This window comes from Neoarius graeffei, chromosome 10, assembly GCF_027579695.1.
Source record: "Neoarius graeffei isolate fNeoGra1 chromosome 10, fNeoGra1.pri, whole genome shotgun sequence".
NCBI lineage: Eukaryota > Metazoa > Chordata > Actinopteri > Siluriformes > Ariidae > Neoarius > Neoarius graeffei.
Window position 1 is genome coordinate 63,896,782 of NC_083578.1, and position 22,924 is coordinate 63,919,705.

The window sequence follows — 22,924 nt, forward strand, 5'->3', positions numbered from 1 at the left end:
ATTGTGTTTCTGGTGTCCTTTGACAGCTCTTTGGTCTTGGCCATAGTGGAGTTTGGAGTGTGACTGTTTGAGGTTGTGGACAGGTGTCTTTTATACTGATAACGAGTTCAAACAGGTGCCATTAATACAGGTAACGAGTGGAGGACAGAGGAGCCTCTTAAAGAAGTTGTTACAGGTCTATGAGAGGCAGAAATCTTGCTTGTTTGTAGGTGACCAAATAGTTATTTTACCAAGGAATTTACCAATTAATTCATTAAAAATCCTACAATGTGATTTCCTGGATTCTTTCCCCCCATTCTGTCTCTCATAGTTGAAGTGTACCTGTGATGAAAATTACAGGCCTCTCTCATCTTTTTAAGTGGGAGAACTTGCAAAATTGGTGGCTGACTAAATACTTCTTTGCCCCACTATACCCAGAGCAATAGGCAGCCATGCTACAGTGCCCAGGCAGTTGGGGGTTAGGTGCCTTGGTCAAGGGCACTTCAGCCCAAGGCTGCCCCATGTTAACCTAACCACATGTTTTTGGACTGTGGGGAAAACCAGAGCACCAGGAGGAATCCCACGCAGACACGGAGAGAACATGCAAACTCCACGCAGAAAGGCCCCCGTAGGTCGCTGGGCTCAAACCCAGAACCTTCTTGCTATGAGGTGGCAGGTCTAACCACTACACCACCGTGCTGTGAATTTGACATGTAATCACATGACTCTTACAAACGCGACCAGATGATTCTTTGCATAGAATGTAATATATGGCAGTTGTTCTCAAAGTGAGGTCTTTTTTTTTTTTTAGAAAGAAAGGTTACAGTGATGGAACTCTCAACCCACCTTTATCATAGTTGGTATATTTATTCTTAAGTTCTTAGCCTGTTTGACTGGCCAATAAGTAATCTCATCAGAACCTCAGTAACTGACAAAAAAATTAGACCTATAAATAAAAACAGGTTAGACATGCAGTCCCTTTCTAAAGCATTGGAACAGCATGGCCAATTCTTCTGTTTTTGCTGTACACTCAAGACATCTGGGTTTGACACTAAAATGTGAATACAGGATGAGAAGTCACTTTGTTTATAGATGTATAGCAAAAACCAAAGAATACGTGTTACTATTCCAATGCTTTCAGACGGGATAGTGTAGAGGTGCAGTATGTAGTGTACAGTATATACTGGCCAAGTGTGGAGTACACAGTGTATACAAGTCTTCTTCTTTTGGCTGCTCCCAATTAGGGGTCGCCACAGCGGATCTTTCATCTCCATTGCTCCCTGTCTTCCTCATCCTTCTCTACCACACCTGCCACTTTCATGTCCTCTCTCACCACATCCATGTATCTCCTCTTTGGCCTTCCTCGTTTTTGTTTGCCTGGCAGCTCCATCCTCAACATTCTCCTTCCAACATGCTCTGCATCTCTTCTCAGGATGTGCCCATACCATCTCTCTTAGCTTAATTCCCAAGCTCTCCACATGTGCTGTCCCTCTGATGTGCTCGTTCCTTATCCTGTCCAACCTCCCATCGCAAACCTTAACATCCTCAACTCCGCCACCTCCAACTTTGCCTCCTGTCTCTTCGTTAAGGGTACGGTCTCCAATCCATACATCACAGCTGGTCTCACTACTGTCTTATACATCTTACCCTTCACTTTTGCTGGGACTTTCCTATCACAGATGACTCCCAAAATCCTTCCATACATGTCAAGTTATACGGTTTCCCCGTATTTTGTACGGGAAAATGCAATTTTTTGGCTAATACGGCGTACACTGATTTTCATAGGGGAAAATTATGTTTTGTAGCAGAGATTTTTTTTTCCGTTAGTCTGAGAAAATTTTCTTAGCATCCACCATTTATTTTTTCAAACACGCATGCCCAATGAAACGGAACTATTTTCAATTTATGTGGTTTTATAGTTGCACATGGTTTTCTCGGTCATTTAAGTCCATCGGCTCGGACTGCCCAGACTTCTGTAATGGCTGCAGAAGTTATGTTCTGCCAATTTCTCGTGGAACACAACATCCCCCCAACTGTAGTAGACCATTTTTCGCAGCTAGCAAAAAAAAAAAAATAATAATAATAATAAGTTTCCCGATTCAAAGACTGCACAGGTAAACATTTGTGGGGTTTTTTTTTTAAGTTTTTACTGTTTGCATGTAGGAAAGCTTCCTCCATTATGATCATTTCGGGAGGCGATAGACTACTGGGAGTCGCCGTTTATAGAGTAGAGTGGGGTAATACGCCCCCGTGGGGTAATACGCCCCTGGCCTGTTTTACCCAAAATAACCACCAGATGGCACAAAGTTACATTTCTATTGTTGCTATGGACTGGCTTGACAAAGGGGATATACAAATATCCACTGTGGATCGCATATCAGCAACGCAGCGGAGAGAAATCAAATTTCATGGTAAGTGATATAATTTTCAGATATCAGTAAAACTGTATTTAGATAGCTGCTATTTCGTCAGATATCACAGCTGTGTATGTGGTATGAGTAGACAAGTCAATACGTTAAAAAAAATACATTAGGTATAAAAAGTTGAATCACATTTTGAAAGTAAGACCCTTTTTTGTAAAAGTGTATTCTGTGGGGTAAATGGCCCCCAGGGGGCATCGTTTCCTTTTATCATAATTACTGTATTTCATACATTTCTGAATAGAAGATACATAGTTTTTAATAACATCTCGCTTACCTGGTTGAGTAAAGCAAGTAATTTGAACTTAATATTAAAAATAATTGAAAAAAAAAATTGAAATTAAAATGCGAAATATAATAAAATAATGCATCTATTCATTAATTCAGGGATATTTTCTTGTTTCTTTCACATTATAGGCTTAAGTAAACACTTTTGCTATCCAAACAGCTTTTTTTGAGTGAGGGGGCCTATTGCCCCACCTCAGGGGGCCTTTTACCCCACTGGGGGGATAAAAGGCCCCCTTGGCACAATGTTTGTTTTTGTTAAAAAAAAATTTAAGTATTAACTTTAGGCAAACTTTAGGTGGCATTATTGTTCATGTCACTGTTGTCAAAAACTATGATTAAAACTAAACACATGGTTCATTTCAACTTGGAGAAAAACTGAATTTTCCTTAAGGGGGGCTTTTCCCCCACTCTACAACGGCAACTGTAGTTACCCGGTGATTTCTGGTTTCACTTCCCTAAACATTTTAATTGCTGATAGACATTACATGTAGACACAGATGACCAACACTTGTTACTACCATCAGTCGTCAGTAAACTGGAAAAGTATTGAATGAAGAGTAATGGTGCTAACGACCATTAGTAACCTGTCTCTAAAATGTGTAGTAGGGGATGGAAGCAATTTAACACCATCTACATGTTTGCCGTGCTCTGATTTTCTTTTATTGACCAGGAAAATAATAGATGCTTATTGGGGAAAGGTCTTCGATGTAAAAACTGCTCCGGGTGTTGCCAGGTTTCCAATGCTGAAACAACTTTTTACTGCTTTGCTGTGCCTCCCACATAGCAATGCAGATAGTGAGAGGGCTTTTTCATTGGTTAGGAAAATTCATCCTGAGTACAGAAAAAATCTGGCTGCAGACACATTAACTGCATATCTGCAAATTAAAATGAACTGTGATGAGGAGCTACAACTGCTACCCAAGCAGTGATGATATAGCTAGTGCCAAATCTGCAACATCTTTGTACAACAAAGAACACTCCAAAAAGGAATAAGATTTAAATTCTTGTTATAAATTACTGGGAAGATTTTCAATTTAACGTCATAATTTATTAATATTTTCACTTATCCTTGTTTACATAATATACTTGATGTGGTTCAGTCATCTTTAGTTGGATCTAACACTGCTTGTGGTGTCAACACTTTTTTTCTCTCAAATGGAACTTTTACTAACCTTCATTTACTGTTTGACATGATTATATATAATTTATTACATGTAACCTACTATTTTCATTAACATACCTACTTAGTACTGCTGTTATATTTCAAGTAATTTTCTTTGGTGGAATATAATATTATAGGTGATGTCAACACTTGTCAAATAGAACTTTGTGTATTTTTATGAACTATTTAATATTAATACATTTTATTTGCAAAATTTACATCAATAATTCTGGTATTACTGATACAATGTATATTAAATAATTAAGTTTATAGTTCAGTCATTCTCTTTTGTAGATAATTGTTTACTTGACTGTACATAGTCCTTTTTAATTCAGTTTTCTCTGGGATCTAAAATTTCTTTTTATTCAGTCCATGCTTATTTGATCCCTTTAACTTGATGCAGTGTGATAAATATGCTTATTACAATGGGAGTGTATAATGTGGAATAAAACAATCGGTGCTTTGGATTATAGATTGGAATTTTTTCTCGTGTATAAGGCCTCATGGGTGTATGTAAGGGAAAAGGACAGATTTTGTAAGGGCATGGGTAACTAAAGGTTGACATGTATGTCCTTCTCCACCCTGCCTGCACTCTCTTGCACAGTTGACCCCAGGTACTTGAATTCACCCACTTTCTTTACACCTTGCATCTCTCATCCCCATTCTCACTGATGCACATGTGTATTCTGTTTTGCTCTTCGTTCCAAACCCAACTCAACCTCCTTTCTACTTTATTTTTTCGTAGGCTATGTAGTTTATACATTTGGAGATCAGTGCCTGACGTACCGTATGTTGTTTCCGGAAATGACTGGTGTTCACGCAAATGTGTCCCCAGAAAACATTCCTACTTCCCTTTCAGCAGTAGTTAGTTGTCTCGGAGGAAGTTAAGTTTGTTTTTTGTTTATTAAAAGTGGTCTGATTTCATGTGACTCAGATGGATCGTGTCGATTCAGAAAGACACTCTGGAAGTGTTATTTTGAGAAGAAGCACCAGAAAATCGCCGAATAAAGGTTTGTCTGGACAGAGTATCAACAAAATTATCATGGTTGCCTATTAGCTTTTTAGCTTGCTTGTAGTTTGTGCCTGAATCTGAACTTTATGTAAACTGGCGGCACTACTGCTTATTAAAGCGCTAGATGTTTTGAGTAATTGGATTAAACGGTTGGTCTTGATATATTTAACGATACTTTCACGATTAGAAAGAAATATAAAGGGCTCTGCGGGGCAACTGGCAAAATAATGCAGTTACTTTCGTTTTACAGTCGCTGAAGCTAAACTTGTACAGATGATGGGGGGGGAGCACAAGACGCAATTTTTGTGGCGAAAGCTAGCAGGTATTATTGATTCATCTGAGTAAATAAACACTTGGGGGATTTTTGTGTTGAAAAGTCTTTGCAGTTGATCTGAGAGCCAGAGGAGCGCTGAAGAGGAAGAGAGACGTCACAGTTCTTACCAGCAATGAAGAGTGTGGCACAGATGAAGGTAGAGATGAGTGAAAAGATTTTAGATTCATTTTCCTTCTTCTGTGCTTGTTGATTCAGCATATAATGTGCACTCCTTTACTTTGTAGGTATACAAATAAGTCAAGTCAACTTTGTCAAATATGCTATACATGCTCGACATACAGCACAGATGAAATTTCAGTCCTCTCTGACCCACGGTGCAAACAGGCAATGCAATAAATATAGAATAATTGAAAAAACAAACAAACAATATAAACAGTATAAACACTCTCGATAAGAACTAGACAGACTAAACACAAACAGTATAAACACTAGATAAGTTTCTGACTGTTGGTGCTATTCACATGTCAGCTCTCTAATCCATCCCATAATGTAAAGTGGTTTCAATATTTATCTCATCTCATTATCTCTAGCCGCTTTATCCTGTTCTACAGGGTCGCAGGCAAGCTGGAGCCTATCCCAGCTGACTACGGGTGAAAGGCGGGGTACACCCTGGACAAGTCGCCAGGTCATCACAGGGCTGACACATAGACACAGACAACCATTCACACTCACATTCACACCTACGGTCAATTTAGAGTCACCAGTTAACCTAACCTGCATGTCTTTGGACTGTGGGGGAAACCGGAGCACCCGGAGGAAACCCACGCGGACACGGGGAGAACATGCAAACTCCGCACAGAGGGGCCCTCGCCGGCCCCGGGACTCGAACCCGGACCTTCTTGCTGTGAGGCGACAGCGCTAACCACTACACCACCGTGCCGCCCCTTCAATATTTATATTCTAAGAAAATAAAAATAATATTTAGCACAATTATTGGTCATCTCGTATGGATTTGTGTCTTCAGGAATGGGACGGTCATGTCAAAACTTGGTTATTAAACCATTTTTGTGTTGATTTGGACATTTGTCTGGCTGAAATTGGCATCTACAACCCAGTTATAGGCAGCCAGATTTGTACTCTCCTTCATGGGGCCATGATGCCACGTATCCTAACACATTTCCTTTGGAATAACAACAGATCCATAACCTCACCGATGTTTACTGTGCTTAATAGTAGGGATTGGGTTCTTTTTGTATAACCATCCTTTTTCTTGTATCAAATGTACATTAAATATGTTTGTTTGTTTTAAAAAAAAAAAGCTCTGGGTCCCCCCCCCCCCCCCCCCCCCCATGTGACCAAAGAACATCTACAGTGATGTATCAAGTACATCATTCTAGCCAAGTGTATAATTTAGCAAACTCCAGGTGCTTACTTTTGTAATAGGATGAAAGAGAGAACTTTTCTACTGGTACACCTTTTGAGAAGAATAGTTTGTTGACATGGAGGTGGTGTCCGATTGTGGATTTGGATACTTGGTGATACCTAAATGCTTCCATTTTCTGCTAATCTTCCACCAATCGTCGTCATCACTGCCATGTTTGGTTGGTTTGGCCAGAGTTCTGTTCAGAATTCTGTGTGTGTGTTCAGAATTCCTTTTTGTACACACACACACGGGCAATAGGCCATTTGCAAGAATTGGTCACGTGTCAGTTTTCCCTATAGCAACAAGCCCATGGTGGGCAAGCTAACTTGACATTCTTTGACAACCATAAGAGTTTGACTGGCGATGCGAAGCAATCCATTTCTATAATAGCTGTTTTTACCTTTTCTACTGTCTTTTTTGACCCGAATTTTCATGCGTACTTGGAAAAGGTTTGTGGTTTTAACTTCTGTCATAAGTTAAAGCGAATCATTGGCCGTAAAAGAGAGTTTTTTGGACTCAAGTTGGTCGCCGCCAAAAGAAATTCACGTGCGAAATGGTGGATATATCTGTATTTATATTATCTGTATTTATTTTCAAGAATCTTCACACATTAAGCGAATTATAAAGGTAGAAAGGGAGAAATTATAAGTTATAAACATACCTGAGAAATCCGCCATTTCGCACATGAATTTCTTTCGGCGGTGACCGATTTGAGTCCAAAAAAACACTCTTTTATGGCCAATGATTCGCTTTAACTTACGACAGAGGTTAAAACCACAAACTTTTGCAAGTATACATGAAAATTCGGGTCAAAAAAGACAGTAGAAAAGGAAAAAACAGCTATTATAGAAATGGATTGCTTCGCATCGCCAGTCAAACGCTTATGGTTGTCAAGGAATGTCGTCAAGTTATCTTGCCCACCACGGGCTTGTTGCTATGGGGAAAATTGACACGTGACCAATTCCTGCAAATGGCCTATTTAGAGCAACCAGTTAGCCTAGCTTCATGTCTTTGGACTGAGGAAACCCATGCAGACATGGGGAGAACATGCAAACTCCACAAATAAAGGCCCCTGTCAGCCACTGGACTTGAACTCAGAACCTTCTTGCTGTGAGGTGACAGTGCTAACCACTACATCACTGTGCCGCCCGGCTTCTGCCAATCATCCACCGAGAAATTTTTGCCTCTCTAACCATCATCCTCACTGTTCCTGGGGGCAAAATACACTCAAGTACTCTTCCAGACAGGTTCCTGACAGCTCTAGTTGTTTTAAAGTTCTTAATTGTTTACCTATCAGTGGATATTGGACTTTTCAGGCATTTTATCGACATTGCCTTATTTACAAAGGGCAACACGCATCACTTTTTGTTTGTGTATTTTCTAATCTTCTTTATGTTAATGAATGACAAAGGGAATTTGTCCGTTGTGTTATACCCTAGTAAAATGGGAAGTCATGGATGACCTCTGATGCTGAAGAATATCTAGGGCAGCCAGTAAAAAAAAAAAAAATTTAACAAGGATTTTCAAAAAATCTTTAAATAAATTAACTTCGATGAAAGCTTAATTTTTCTAGTCTGGCTAACGCGACTTCAAAGCTCTGCGAGCATTTGGTCTGGCAAAGCTATTAAGCCCAACCGTTTCCCAAAGTGCGTGGTTGACCCGCCTCCCTGAAATGCCTCAGTTTGCTACTGGTCGAAGCCAGAAAAGGCTGTGACGAAGCTTAAACCAATCACATCACTCTTTCCTCTGACGTATGTGACGCGACGGGGCTAACTGGTAGATTAAACCATAGACATCCTATTATTAAACTCTTACCGAAGCTGGTCGGAAGCAAGGCGAAAACGTCCTTCCTTTCAATAAATACCTCCAGGGCTACTCTTTGCTCCGTTTTCAATGAGAACTTCCCGTTGAATGCTTTCAATACAGCATTCGTGAATGAAGCGCTTCCGGCATAGATTCTGTAAACAATCTATGGTGGGGTTTACATTAAACCGTATCAGCGGATCATCAGATTAACGTTTTTAAAATGATTAGCGTGCACACAGCAACACCAATACACGATTCGCGTGCACACAGCAACACCAATACACGGATACGCTCGGCTCCGCAGGCATCCTGCGCTCCAAATCACTCCACCCTGAACAGTGAGTGCCCTCTGGAGGGTGCGCACTCCGGCCCTGCGCAGCTCACAGAGCACGCGAGTATAGCACACGAGCAGTGATTCGGGACTGAGCCGCTGTGTGTGTGATCCCAGTGCATATCACTTACCACTTGCAAGTGGAAGGATGGCAAGCCTAAAGACAATCATAACTACACAATGGGCAGTATTTGCATCAGTATTTGCAGTATTTTCATACTTTTATACTCTTTTTAATGAAAGGTGATACAAGGCGGAAGTCCGCGCCGTTTTTCAGCAGTCGCGTCACATGACCAACGCCAGCGAATCAGGAAGGTGGATGTCACAGTGACGTTGTCCAATGACGACGCCAGCTAGAGCTCAGCACAGCGTATCCGCGTATTCTCAATGTTTACACAGCACCGGACCAGACACGATCTGGATTGAATACGTGGACCCTGGCGGATTCCCGTTTCCCGGCGTTTCCAGGCGTTTTAATGTAAACGGACAGTGCATCCGCGAAGAAAACGTGACCGATACGGTCTAATGTAAACTTGGCCTATGGCTTCCGGAGGGAGGCACCAAGATGGCGGACTGGTAAGTCGTGTTTTGTAGGAGCTCCGAAAAAACCTGCAAAATTTGTTTGTAAAACGTGTTATTTTCCTCTTGAAATGTAACAATGGACGTACAGAAGCTGATTAAACCGACAAAACTTCAATTAGCACGTTCGAAATCCAACCGCAAAATGCAGTCGCAAATAATAGAAGTTGAACACGACTATGCTAATGTGGAGCTAGCTAACGCAGGGCTAAAGAAACGGGAGAGGGGAGAAGATTCTGCGCCCCCAACTCCTTCAAAACAACCACCAGAGGAGAAAAGGTCCAAGCCAGCGGAGGAAGGAGATGGCATCTCCAACCAAAAAATACTCGAAGCTATCTTGGGGCTAGAGAAGAAATGTGAAGCACAGCTGGAGGACATTAAAGAACAAAATAGACAGAGCGCCGCCATGATTGCTAGTTTGGCAAAGGCAGTAGAGTTTAACGCTGCAGAAGTGAAGGATTGCAAAAACAAAGTTATCCAACTGGAGAAGAAAAATGAACAACTGCTCAAAGAAAACAGAGATTTGAAAGAAAGAGTGAGGGAGCAAGAGCGATACAGAATGAGATGGTGCCTACGATTGAAAGGTATGAAAGAAACCAAAGACGAGAACATCAGAGAAAATGTTTTACAAATCCTCCAGAAGATTACTATGGAGCTGAAGTTGGAAGAGGCAGTGGATATCGTCCACCGATTAGGAAAACGAGCAGATGGCAGAAACAGAAATGTTGTTGTTCTCTTCACTCAAAGACGAATCAAAGAGGAAATCTGGAAACGCAGCAAGGATTCATCAGTCTACAAACGAGAAGGCGTTAGCTTCACAGAGATGTTACCGCAAGAGGACCTGGAAGACTGAAGGCGCCTATGGCCTTTGATTGACGAGGCAAGACGTGCAGGTAAACGGGCCTACTTTCGAGGTCCCCACGGATTCATCGACGGGCGCAAAATTGAAGATAAACAAGTGAACTAAATATGCCAAAAATTGAAACAGTGGAAATTAGTGAGCGGTTTGAGGAGCTCAACCTTTCTACCTTTTTTTTTCCTTCCTTTTCACACGTGGAGTAAATTTATAATTCTTTATAGTTCATGATAAATGTTAATATTTTATTTGGTTCTTTAAATGTTAGGGGCTTGAAAGAAATTGTTAAAAGAAAGGCTTTATTTTTATATTGCAAAGGTCGAAAATCTGTGTATTTCTACAAGAAACTAAGGGTGTATTCAGACCAGGATAGTTCGATAGTTCACTTGCTTTGGTCCGAAACAAATGTGTTTTTTTTTTTCATTTTGGTGCGGTTCGCTTTCACACTGTACAATTTAGTTAGCAGACCAAAATCTGTCAACAAAGCCACACACCCTGAGGTCGTTCAGCTATTGGTCAGAGACGACACGCGCACAAAGCGTTTAAGTTCAAAAGTAGTCATGGAGGCTTTCCGTGCTGTTATTCTTTTTAATGTCATCAAAGCTATATGTTTTTTCCAGTTTTTACTGTTTTCACAATTGTGCGATTACTATGCTGTTGTACAAGTAATTTATCAACGACGACGACAAAGGGCAAGGCGGCTACGGAGGATAGCGCTGATGAGCACACATCATGCTGTGACAGTTCTGGCTCTTCACGCAATAGATGAATTTCTTTTTTGCGTCGCTAGTACTGCCACTTTTTGAAAGAATGTCCCTGATTTTAATGTAGGTCTGACGGAGTTTCTTCACTTTTAGCCGATATTGTTCTGGGGAGCGCGTGAACCCCTTCTCCTTCATTTTCTCACTGAATACAGCAAACACGTCGGCATTTTTGTGTGTTCTCTCCAAAAGCTCAGATATGTGGACATCTGCCCATATATCCACAAGGGTACGCGTTTCTTCCTCGGCCCACGTTTGCCCCCTACTCATTTTTTGTACTCGCCTACCACTGGTGACTGAACGACCCTTGACAACCGAAACAGTGTTTGCATTTTGCGGTGGAGTGTCAAGACTCTGTTTCCCATAATGCTCGACAAACGACAGAAGCTCCCGAGGTACAAAAAAGCAAAACTGTCAGATTAGGTCTGGTCTGTTTTCACACCTCCAAAAGATCCGCACCAGGGTTTCTTTGGTCCGGACCAAGTCCGACCTTGCAGCTCGGTCTCGGTCCGCTTGTTTGGTCCGGACCAGAGTTCGGTAGTTTGTATTCAGACCAACCCAAAAGGTCCGGACCAAGGGAAATTTGGTTCGTTTGGTCCGGACCAAACAACGGAGGTGTGAATACGCCCTCATTCTTCAGACAGTGATACAACTTTTTGGACAAACCAATGGGGTGATGAGATCCTGTTCAGCCACGGCTCATCACGATCGGGAGGTGTGGCTATATGTTTCAACAACTTTCCTGGAGATATCATGACACACTGCACTGATACGAATGGACACTGGTTGATTGCTGTAACGAAAGTTGAAGGTTTGTTTGTCATTCTAACTAATGTATACGGGTATAACAATGACAATCAGAACAAAATAATGTTGGAAGAAATAACAAATAGTATTTCAGAACTAAAAGGTCGATATCCTACCGAGTACATTCTGATGGGGGGTGATTGGAATATGACACCGAATGAGTGGCATGACAGGTGGCCCTCAAGAACTAGCAGACCCCAATATAACAATTTAATTTGTGACTTTATGGCAAATAATAATTTAACAGATGTTTGGAGAGCAATGAATCCAGGGCTTCAGTGTTTTTCATGGTTTAAACCAAATGGGGCATCTAAATCTAGAATTGACTTTTGGTTGGGAAGTGACAGGGTACTTAATCAAACCTCAAAAGCTTTGATTTCAAATGCACCTCTTTCAGATCATTGTTTTATAGAGCTGAATTTTGAACCTGAAATAAGGAAAGTCAATAAGAAGAGTTATTGGAAGTTTAATGCTAAACTTTTACAAAATGAAGACTATTGTAATATAGTTAGAAGGATTATTAAAGATATTTTGGCTAATGTTTCGATTGTAGGGTATATCAATAAATGGGAATTTATAAAATTTAAAATTAGAGAAGTATTCAGTTTAGTAAAGACCAAATTCGAAAACAAAGGTGAAAGTAAGTTACTGCAAGAAATAAGTGAATGCTGCTGTCAAAGCAATCTGACTATGCAAGAAAAAAGTAGACTTATGGAATTGCAAACTCAATTAGATCAACATTATCTGAATAAAGCACAGGGAGCTTTTGTAAGATCCTGTGCTAAATGGATTGAAGCTGGAGAAAAAAATTCCTCATATTTTTCCAACCTGGAGAAAAGTAGACAAAAAGAAACTTTATATCTAGCCTATTAATTGATGATAAAGAATGTAAATATCCCAAAGTCTTAGAAAATGAGATTTATACATTCTATTCTAAATTGTACTCTTCTCACTTTTCCCAAATAGATTGTGATGCTTTTTTTTTGATAAAATTGGTCATTTGATTCCACAGATTGATTGATAGTTCATTTAAAGAATTCTGTGAATCCGACCTTAAAATTGAAGAATTAGATGCAGTTGTCAGAAAAATGACATCAAATAAGTCCCCAGGGTCAGACGGGCTCACAGTTAATTTTTTCAAATTCTTTTGGGAGGATGTGAGAGAAATTTTATTTAAAGCATTATTAGATTTTATGGAAAATAGAGAACTAATGACAAGTATGAAACAAGGGATAATCACCTTAATTACTAAACCAGGAAAAGATAAACGGCAATTAGATAACTTAAGACCCATAACACTATTAAATACAGACTACAAAATCTTCTCTAGCTCACTTGCAGCAAGAATTAAACATGGGGTGTCAGATATAATCAGTGAGACACAATCAGGTTTTTTAAAAGAAAAGAATATTCATAATAACATTAGACTTGTCTTAGATTTAATTGATTATAGTGATTTAATTGAGTGACAGTTTTATTCTTTTCTTAGATTTTATAAGGCATTTGACTCTGTAGAGCATCCTCTTATTTTAGAAACTCTCACACGATTTGGATTTGGAAAAAAATTTAGAAATACAATTGGTATGCTCTATAACAATATAAATAGCTCAGTGTCTTTAGGCCACAGAACATGCAAAAGATTCAGCATCAAAAGGGGCATTCGTCAAGGTTGTGGAAGCTCACCTTTGCTGTTTATAATGGTTGCAGGGATGCTCGCCATTTTAATTAAAAACAGTAATATTGCTGGTATTGAGGTCATGGGTAAATCATTAATAATTAGTCAGTTAGCTGATGACACAGCCCTTTTTTTTAAAGAATAAACATCAAATTCCCTTGGCTCAACAAATTATTGTTAAATTTTCTAAAGCCTCAGGCCTGCAACTAAACTTGAATAAATGTGAACTATTTGCTTTAAAAGACCATCCCTTGCAATCGTTGTACAATATAAAGGTGAAGAAAGAGGTGAAATACTTGGGTATAGTCATTACAAAAGATAGTAATATTCGGGACAAAGCAAATATATCTGATAATGTTGACAAATGTAAACTAATCTTAAATAGATGGTTAAAGCGAGATGTCACTGTCTTTGGCAGGATATTACTGACCAAAATGGAGAGTCTCTCTAGATTAATTTATCCTGCGTATTCCCTCCCTATTTCAAAAAGAATGATAAAAACATTTAATAGATTAAACTTTAACTTCATTTGGAAGAACAAACGTCATTATATAGGTAAAGATGATCTAATCAAACTCTATGGTGAGGGAGGGGGAAATGCAATAGATTTTGACATCATGAACGGTGTACTAAAACTTAAATGGCTAAAGTCTTTTCTAAATAATAGTCACTCTATCTGGTATTACATACCCAACCTCATTTTCAATAAGCTCGGTGGAATCGACTTCCTATTAAAATGTGATTTTGAGTTAAATAAACTTCCTCAGACACTTTCTGACTTTCATCAACAGGTCTTCCTTTATTGGAAAATAATATTTAAGCATAATTTTACCCCTCATAATAGCCCAGTGTGGAATAATAGGTATATATTGGTTAATAGAAAATCTATTTTTATTGAGGAATGGTTTTCCAAAGGTGTGTGGGCTATTGCTCACTTTATGAATGATGGACAGATTTTACAACATGGTCATTTCTGTCAGAAATTTCAGATTCAATGTACAAAAAGAAAATACAACCAAATCGTAAAGGCTATTCCTGTACCAATCTGAACTATGGTGGAACAGGATATGGTGTACTCTGACATCTCTCCTAGACTGAGATAACTTTGGATTGAAGGTGTCGAATTTTGTAATAAAAAGTGCAATAACAAATTTTTAAGACGTTCCTTACAAAATAATTGCTTTCCTAATTCTGTCAAAAGAGATTACATATTAAAAGATTTTGAAACAGTAGAAATTAAAAAGATTAGAACTAAATATCTCTCCTTTCTAATTCCCTTCAAAGCGAAAGAAATACAGTTCAAAATTTTGAATAGAATTTACCCAACCAAAGAATTTCTTAAGAAGAAATTTAAATTTGAAACTGGTAAATGTGTGTTGTGTGAAACAGAGGAGAAGGATTTGGAACATCTTTTCTTTCTATGTGATTTAATACAAAGATTTTGGATCGATTTTCAGGCTTGGCTACAGTCTAGGGGGATTCAGTTTGCCCCTTTATCCATTAAAGAAATTAAATTTGGAGTGTTTTTAAATAATAACAAAATTGAATATGGTATTAATAATTTACTACTTTTAGGTAAACACTTTATTCACAAATGTCGTTTTTTTTTTAAACTAAACCTTATGTTACACACTGGAAGAATGACCTCAAGCTTTTTGCCAAATCTTTAAAGTTGGTTGAAAATAAGGATGTTGGTTATTTTATATCCTTTTTGGATGACTTTGATTTACTCAATTAACATATGTAAAGATAGTTAAGTAGCCCCTTTCTTGTTCATATTTTTTACTTTATTGCTATGCGTGTGTTTTACTACTTTGATGTTTTTGGATCTGTATATATATGGTGCTCTATTTGTTTGTATTTTGAATGTTTTGGGAAATAAAAAAAAAAGAAAATCTATGGCTTCCGGTCGCAGTTCTACTACGTCACTGCCTTGAACACGCCTCTACCCAGGGCCGCTGGAGATGCTCAAAGTTGATTGGCTCCTGATTTTTCGGGAGCTTGGAAGAGCTGTAGATAGCTTGCCTGGCCAGACTAAGCTCGCAACAGGCCCTCGTGTTGCGTCACACTTAGGATGGGCGGGCCCAGGCTATAATTTTTCAGCACTGGATTAAGCTAACTGACCTCAAAGATGTTTTTCCTAACCTTTTCCCCACCTCTCTCTATTAATAAATCTAGAGTTGACTTAATATAATACATTTGATTTCTCTTAGTGAATGTATGTTTTACATTATATGTATTATATTAAATGTATTACAAATGAATATTTCAAACAGGATCTCATGAGAAGATTTCAAAGCTTCAGATGGAGAACGATGCAGGAGACGGACATGAGAATGGGGACCAAGATAATACGGTGGAAATGGATGTGGAGGAAGATGAAGATCAGAACCAAGACATGAGTTCAGAGGATGAAAGTGAAAATTGTGAGGCAGTCGTGAAGAGTAAGACTTTTTATATAATTTTTTGTATTAAAATTGAGCTCAATTGAGTCAGAAACTTATTGGAGAGTTATTGAGAGGTAGGGATTAAACTCGCTGTCTGTGTGTCTGTGCCAGCAAAACCTCTCATCCAGGAGGAAGGGGTCATCAGATCACTGCGTGTAGGGAATCTGGAAACGGAGGAGATGAGGGCATTCTTACGGCAGCAGAGAGACACACCTCAAAAGTCACATGTACCACAGCTGCCCAAACTGTCAGAGTGTGGAGATGCAGTTCATGGTTCTCAGATTTTATCACGAGGTTTGTCAATATTCTGTCTTTAAGATATAACTTTATACACATTTCTGTGTAAGGCTAACATATGATTTCTGTTTTAATATATTTCCATTGAATGTTCCATATTTTTACTCATGGCCATTTGGGTTTCTCCACAGAACCCTCCAGAACAGGTCGTGCTTCTGTCAATCTCAAACCACTGGAGAACAAGACAGACATTTTGACAGTGAGGAGCAGCATAAGAGAGTATCGGAATAAAATGGAGGAGAAAGCCAGAGGTCAGAATCATGCTGCATTCAGACTAGCAAACGACATTGTCACTCATCTAACTCCCAGTTTGTAATGTCCACAACTATTCTCACTTGTAGACATGTGATGTCCTGTGTTTTTTTTTTTTAAATGTTCTGAATATTGTAGTGCATAAATATACTGTATATTATATACACTACAATTTTATAGATCACTGTGTTACCTTTTGTTAAAATATGTCTAAATTGTTCGGACAGGTAAACATGAAACTATAATAATGGTAATTATTTTGCACACACACACACCAAGCACAGTTGAATGAGAGCTAGGTAGCAGCTGAAGTTGGGAGACTCGAGAATAGACATGACATAATCCCTAACTCTTCATAACGCTCCAATAAGTGCTGGACATCTTACATATGATTGAATATACTTGTCAGATGTTTGGATTCGTTACTTTAAATCATCATAATTAATTTGCATACACTTGAGAAATTTCAATTCACTTGTCAATGTAAGTATTAGGAAGTTGCACAGGGAATAAATGGTCACCTTTTTTGCTTTCTAGCTTGCTTGTGTAATGCAGTATTAGCACTTTCATTTCACAGTTGTATAAGTATTTTTCTTTTTTTTTTTTTTTACTGTAGGTGTTTCTGGTGCTGATCTTCAGGGCAGGGATGGGTATCCATATGTGAAAAGTTCCACAACATACACACACAAGAAACCATACACACACCACCATTTTCCTGCTGAAAAACAGTCTGTACACCTTCTAAATGCAGGTAGGCATCTCAGCTTTCAGCCTTCTGCTTTGTCTGAGTGCAAATAGAAATGAATATTTAACATTTTGTTTCTTCCTTGTAGACGTAAGGAAACCAGTCATTACAAAAGCAGGTTCAACTTCCCCTTCTAGAGGTATTCTCTCTCCATTCCACACAGTTTGGTTTTTCGTTATATTTGATGATGCAGGGATAACTGGTGTTATTTCTCTCTATAGCAGATGCATGGGGTGTGTGCAGGTGGCTTCAGTGGGCTGTGTTCCTGCTGGCCTCGCTTGCATTGGGCTTAATGGGTTATCAACACCTTCCATCCTCATCCAGAACAACAACACATCAAAACAGATTGGTGGACAGTGCAACTCTTGAAACCCACTTAGCAGAACTAAAGCCGTTATTCCCTAGCCAGCGACCAGAACTCTGGAAAAGGACCGAGATCCGTCTTAAACACCACCTTAATCTGACTGATCCAACTGAACCAGTGAGTGTCATCCTAACGTCTGGCCGTGGTGCTGAGACGACTCTGGGCTGTCTGGCTCGACAGTTAGCTGCAGCATTTTCGAATGCTCTCAACTCCTCAGTCCTGGATATTGATGGAACCAGCAAAAGTGCACAAGATAGCGACCAGGTTAAGTTGGACATTGATGAAGCACTGAAAGAGGCCTTTGAGGGTGGTACACAGGCAGCTGTTATTCACCGTTTTGAAGAGCTTCCTCCTGGATCTACACTCATCTTCTACCGCTACTGTGATCATGAGAACGCAGCATTTAAGAAAGTCTTTCTTGTTTTCACTGTGATGCTTCCTGTTGCTGAGTTAGACTTCCAACTCGGTCTGAAGGAAGTGGAAGAGCAGGTACAAGAGTACTTGCAAGAGAAGTTTGTCTCCTCTGACAGGAGTGTTGAGTTTAACCGGATGGATGTAGACAAGCTAAGTGGGCTGTGGAGTAGAATCTCCCATCTCATCCTACCGGTAGCTGCAGAGCAGAAGATTGAACAGCATGGCTGTGGAGAGTGAATGTTCTAAAAACTGAGGGTTTTCACACCAGTATTGTGCTACTGGATGGTAATAATTGTATTTGTGCAGCTAAATGGCTGATATGTTCACGTAGTCAAGGTGCTCTTGATCTCTGGAACATATTGTCAAAACTAAATCTCATCTCATTATCTCTAGCCGCTTTATCCTGGAGTCATATATAAATTTTTTTGTTTGTTTGTTTGTTTGTTTGTTTGTTTCAAACGTGTGGGATCTTTGGAAGGTAATGTATTTAATGTCATGGCACCAGTGTTGGAATAACGCCATGTTAAATATTCTTTAAAATAAAATGTAAATACAGTATATAATTTTTTGTTATGCAGTTTTGCCCTAGCATAAATCAAGGACCAACATCCATTCTTCATTCAGTTTTACTCCTTATTTTTGTTATATCTCTAATATACTTTCTCCAAAATAGCTAGAGTCGTCAGGGATATCCACAAGGCTCAATTTCAACTGGATTGCAGGTGTAAGGGTCGGCTCCTTGGACCAGACGATTAATTGACTGAATTTATATTCTGAAATTATTTTTAGTGCTTTATATTTAGCACAAACTTTGTTGAGGCAAGGTTGGTTTTTAAGCCTTGTTCTGGCTTAATATTGTGCACTTCATTAAATTTTATAATGATTAAAATGAGAATGTATTTTTTATATGCTTGTTGAGTGTTTTTCTTGTTGTTATTGTATACTCTGGGCAACTGGTTTGTTGGAATAGAGATACATGTACTTGCAGAATAAACCATATTTTCATTGGATCAGACCTGCAGTTTAAGGGGGGAAAAAGCTAGGTTCTTTTCTAAGAGTAAAAATTGAATCGAGGGTCTTGTCTAAGAGTATGAACCTTTTTTTTTTCTTTCTTTCCTATAAATCTTTAGAAAGTATCCAGATATGTGCATCTGTAGCATATGGACAATTAAAATGTTCCCTGTATTCAGAAAACAAGTTTTGGAAGAACACCTGACCATCACATCCATATGTACTAGATGAATATCCCTTTCCCAATGTAGTCTGCCCTTTGCTGTTATAATAACCTCCATTCTTCTGGGAAGGCTTTCCACTAGATTTTGGAGCATGGCTGTGGGAATTTGTCCACGATGCCGCAAGAGCGTTAATGAGGTCAGGTGTTGCTGTTGGGTGAGGAGGCCTGGGGTATGGTCAGAGTTGCAGTTCATTCCAAAGGTGTTCAGAGGGGTTGAGGTCAGGGCTCTGTGCAGGTCACTCAACTTCTTCAACATCAACAAACCATGTCTTCATGGAGCTTCCTTTTTGCACAGGGGCATTGTGATGCTGGAACATATTTGGGCCTCGTAATGCTCCAGCACGAAAAGGCAGATAATTGTGTGCTTCCAATTTTGTGGCAACAGTTTGGAGGAAGAACCACATACTTTTGGCCATATAGTGTGAATCCAAAACTACATTACATTACACAGTAAAGATCATAGTTTGCACCAAACAGAACAAACATTCCAATAACAGGTAAGAGCAATTCTGGTCAGTTAGGCTTTCCCAAATAACTGTACTAATTATTTCCACACAAGTATGCAAGTTATGCATAATCAGAAATTCCTCTAAAAAAAGTAATCCTCTCTATGAGGGTACAAGTTATAGAGTCTTAAACCTTAATTTAAAAATACATTTTACATAAACATTTAGTATTGTCCTAAGAACTGCCCTAAGACTAGTATAAGTTCTGTTATAGGAATTTGAGTAAACAGGCATTTTTCAGTAGAGGGATGTGTTAACTGAGGCCAGTGGGAACCACTTAGCAGACCAAGTTACTAAGTGGGCGGCCAAAGAGGGCAAACCTTGCCCATATGTTTCTGAATCACCTATTTACTTGATGTTTTCTCATTTTTCTTTGTCTCATGACCACTTAGACATAGCTTTCTTACAGGCCCAGGCTACTCAGGCCAACCTGTCATTCTGGTGTTTTCAGTCATGCTCTCCTGGACCTGACAGCATCACCAGACCCTTGGACGGACGCATCACTCTACTTCCTTTCCTTGTGCGATGTTATCAAGGTATTTCGTATGCTGCACAAAAGGGGTAACTAAACAGATCATCAAGCAACTTTGCATTGTTGATGTCCACAAAACTGATGTTGGGCTCCTATCTGATTTGTGCCAGGGCAAATGTTCAAGGTAAAAGAGCCAAGTATGATGCTCTGCTGCTAGTGGCCCTTTTCAATGTTTGCAAATTGATTTGACTCATGCAACCAGACAGAAACATGAAATTTACTTGTGATTATGGACAAGTTTTCTAAATGGGTTGAAGCCTTTCCATGCACAAAGGAAAATGCTAATACCATGGGTAAGAGCCTAGCAGAAGAAATCATGGTTAGATATGGCATTCCTCTTTCAATTGATGGTGATAATGGCATGCCGTTTGTGTCAAAGGTGATGCAGAAACTATGTTGGTACTTGAGTATTGACTGGACTTGTCACATTCCTTATCACCCACAGAGCTCAGGTATGGTGGAAAGAATGAACAGGACAATTGAGGATCGATTGACAAAGGCTATGATGAAGACTTGTAAAAATTGGGTTGACTTTCTACCATCTGTCCTTTGTGAAATTAGAATGTTTCCCAATTCAAGATCCAAATTGTCTCCTTTTGAGGTAATAATGGACCGGCCATTTCCAACCCCTTGGACCAAAGGTAACCCTGGTGTTTCATTTACAGGTGTTCTGGACGTGATTGTCAGCGATTATACTCAAACTTTGATTGAAAAATTAGTTATACATGGTGAGGTCTCTGTCTCTTCCTCTGCCCACAGAAAAGCCTACTTGCACATTTCTTCCAGGTGATTGAGTACGAGTGCGCAGTCTAAGTCCTAGGAAAGTTGGAGGGGCTACATATGGTCTGTCATGCACCGTGCTTGCGGTGACGAGAACAGCTGTCCTCACTGATTCCCAGCCATAGTGGATCCATGCCAGCCGTCTGAAAAGGGGTCCTCTAGCATCCCCAATTCCTCTCATCTCACCCAAAAAGACAGGGGCAATACAGCAATCAAAAAGTCCCTAGGGGACCTCCTTTCAACTCACCTTTTCACATGTAGTAAATTTTGGATTGGCTTTCTTGACAATCAAACCAAACTCCTATACCATGCATACCTATTCCTGCATGATAGTGCATGTAGCATCTCAATATTGATACTTGCACATGTCACCAACTAGCCTTTGCTGTTGTGCATTGATATCCTCCTGTCATACAGGTGAAATTATTCATCCCTTTTTTTTCCTGAGTTCACCCCTTTCACTGGTCATGTGATGTCATCCAATCAACACTAGATGGCGATTTAACATTGTCAGAGTAGAAAAGGAACCAAGTGGGTTGGTTTCTCTTGACAATTGTATGCTAAGAGGAGGCATATGCAAGGTTCTCAATACTTCCTGCTGTTTCTATATTCCTGATAACTTTCATCCATCTGTTATCTGTAGCCGCTTATCCTGTTCTACAGGGTAACAGGCAAGGTGGAGCCTATCCCAGCTGACTATGGGTGAGAGGCGGGGTACACCCTGGACAAGTTGCTAGGTCATCGCAGGGCTGACACAGAGACAAACAACCATTCACACCTACGGTCAATTTAGAGTCACCAGTTAACCTACCCTGCATGTCTTTGGACTGTGGGGGAAACCGGAGCACCCGGGGGAAACCCACGCAGACACGGGGAGAACATGCAAACTCCACACAGAAAGGCCCTCGCCGGCCACTGGGCTTGAACCCAGGACCTTCTTGCTGTGAGGCGACAGTGCTAACCACTACACCACCGTAGAGGTGATGCAGCACAGTTGTAAACATGCCCCTGTCCCAACTTTTTTTTAAACATGTTGCTGGCATTCTGTTTTTATTTATATTTTACACAGTGTCCCAATTTTTTTGGGAACAGGGTTGTATAAGAAAATATGATTAATCAGATCAGGCAAGTCTGATTCTGCTGTTCACGTGCCCATCGTACGTGCTTTCAGTGGTGGAAAGGGGTCAGCATTGTCATTCTGACTGGTTTGCCGAAACTGGTTGCAGCAAGCTACAGTGCAGTGTGTGTTCTTACAACCTTCTATCAGAGCTAGCATTAATGATTTCAGCAATTTGTGCTACAGTTCCTCTTCTGTGGGATCAGACCAAACAGGTCTTGAGCACAAATGACCCTATCACCAATTCACCAGTTGTCATTCCTTGGACCACTTTTGGCAGGTACTAACTACTGTATACCAGGGACACCCCACAAGACCTGCTGTTTTGAAGAAACTCTGATCCAGTTGTCTAGCCATAACAATTTGGCCCTTGTCAAAGTCACTTGGATCCTTAAGCTTGCCAATTTATCCAACACATCAATTTGTCAGGTGTCATTATAACAAGATAATCAATGTTATTCATGTTACTTATCAGTCGTTTCAATGTTATGGCTGATATATCAAACAGAGAATAACTCAATTGAGAGATACAGCATTACAACAAGTGACAAAATATTCACTGATTTATGATTTAAGATATTTTACAGACCTTTTAACAGAGTAACATTGGAATTATGCAGTAGTACAATACTCGCAGATTTTAAGATGCACGTGCACGTTTTATCCAAGGCCATGCCCTGTACACACAATGATTCAGAAAAAAAATGCGCCAAAATTATTCATATATGTCAAATTAAACATTTTTGTCATTAACATTCTCAGTATGTTTGGAGAATTAACATACAAGATGAAGCACCTGATATCTCGGTGTATAATATGGTGGTAGATGAGGGAAGTCTTGGGGATTTTTTTGTGGTTGGCAG

General features: G+C 39.6%; 1 protein-coding gene across 1 annotated transcript; it reads left to right on the top strand.

Annotated features, from left to right (window-relative positions):
• Positions 1 to 4,701: 4,701 nt before the first annotated feature.
• Positions 4,702 to 18,798, top strand: LOC132892570 (torsin-1A-interacting protein 1-like). The gene is made up of 8 exons (XM_060930854.1): positions 4,702 to 4,859; positions 5,239 to 5,331; positions 15,650 to 15,817; positions 15,932 to 16,114; positions 16,249 to 16,368; positions 16,986 to 17,120; positions 17,203 to 17,253; positions 17,336 to 18,798. The coding sequence occupies exons 1-8, from the start codon at positions 4,784 to 4,786 to the stop codon at positions 18,127 to 18,129; spliced, it is 1,620 nt and encodes a 539-aa protein (XP_060786837.1). The 5' UTR covers positions 4,702 to 4,783; the 3' UTR covers positions 18,130 to 18,798.
• Positions 18,799 to 22,924: the final 4,126 nt, after the last annotated feature.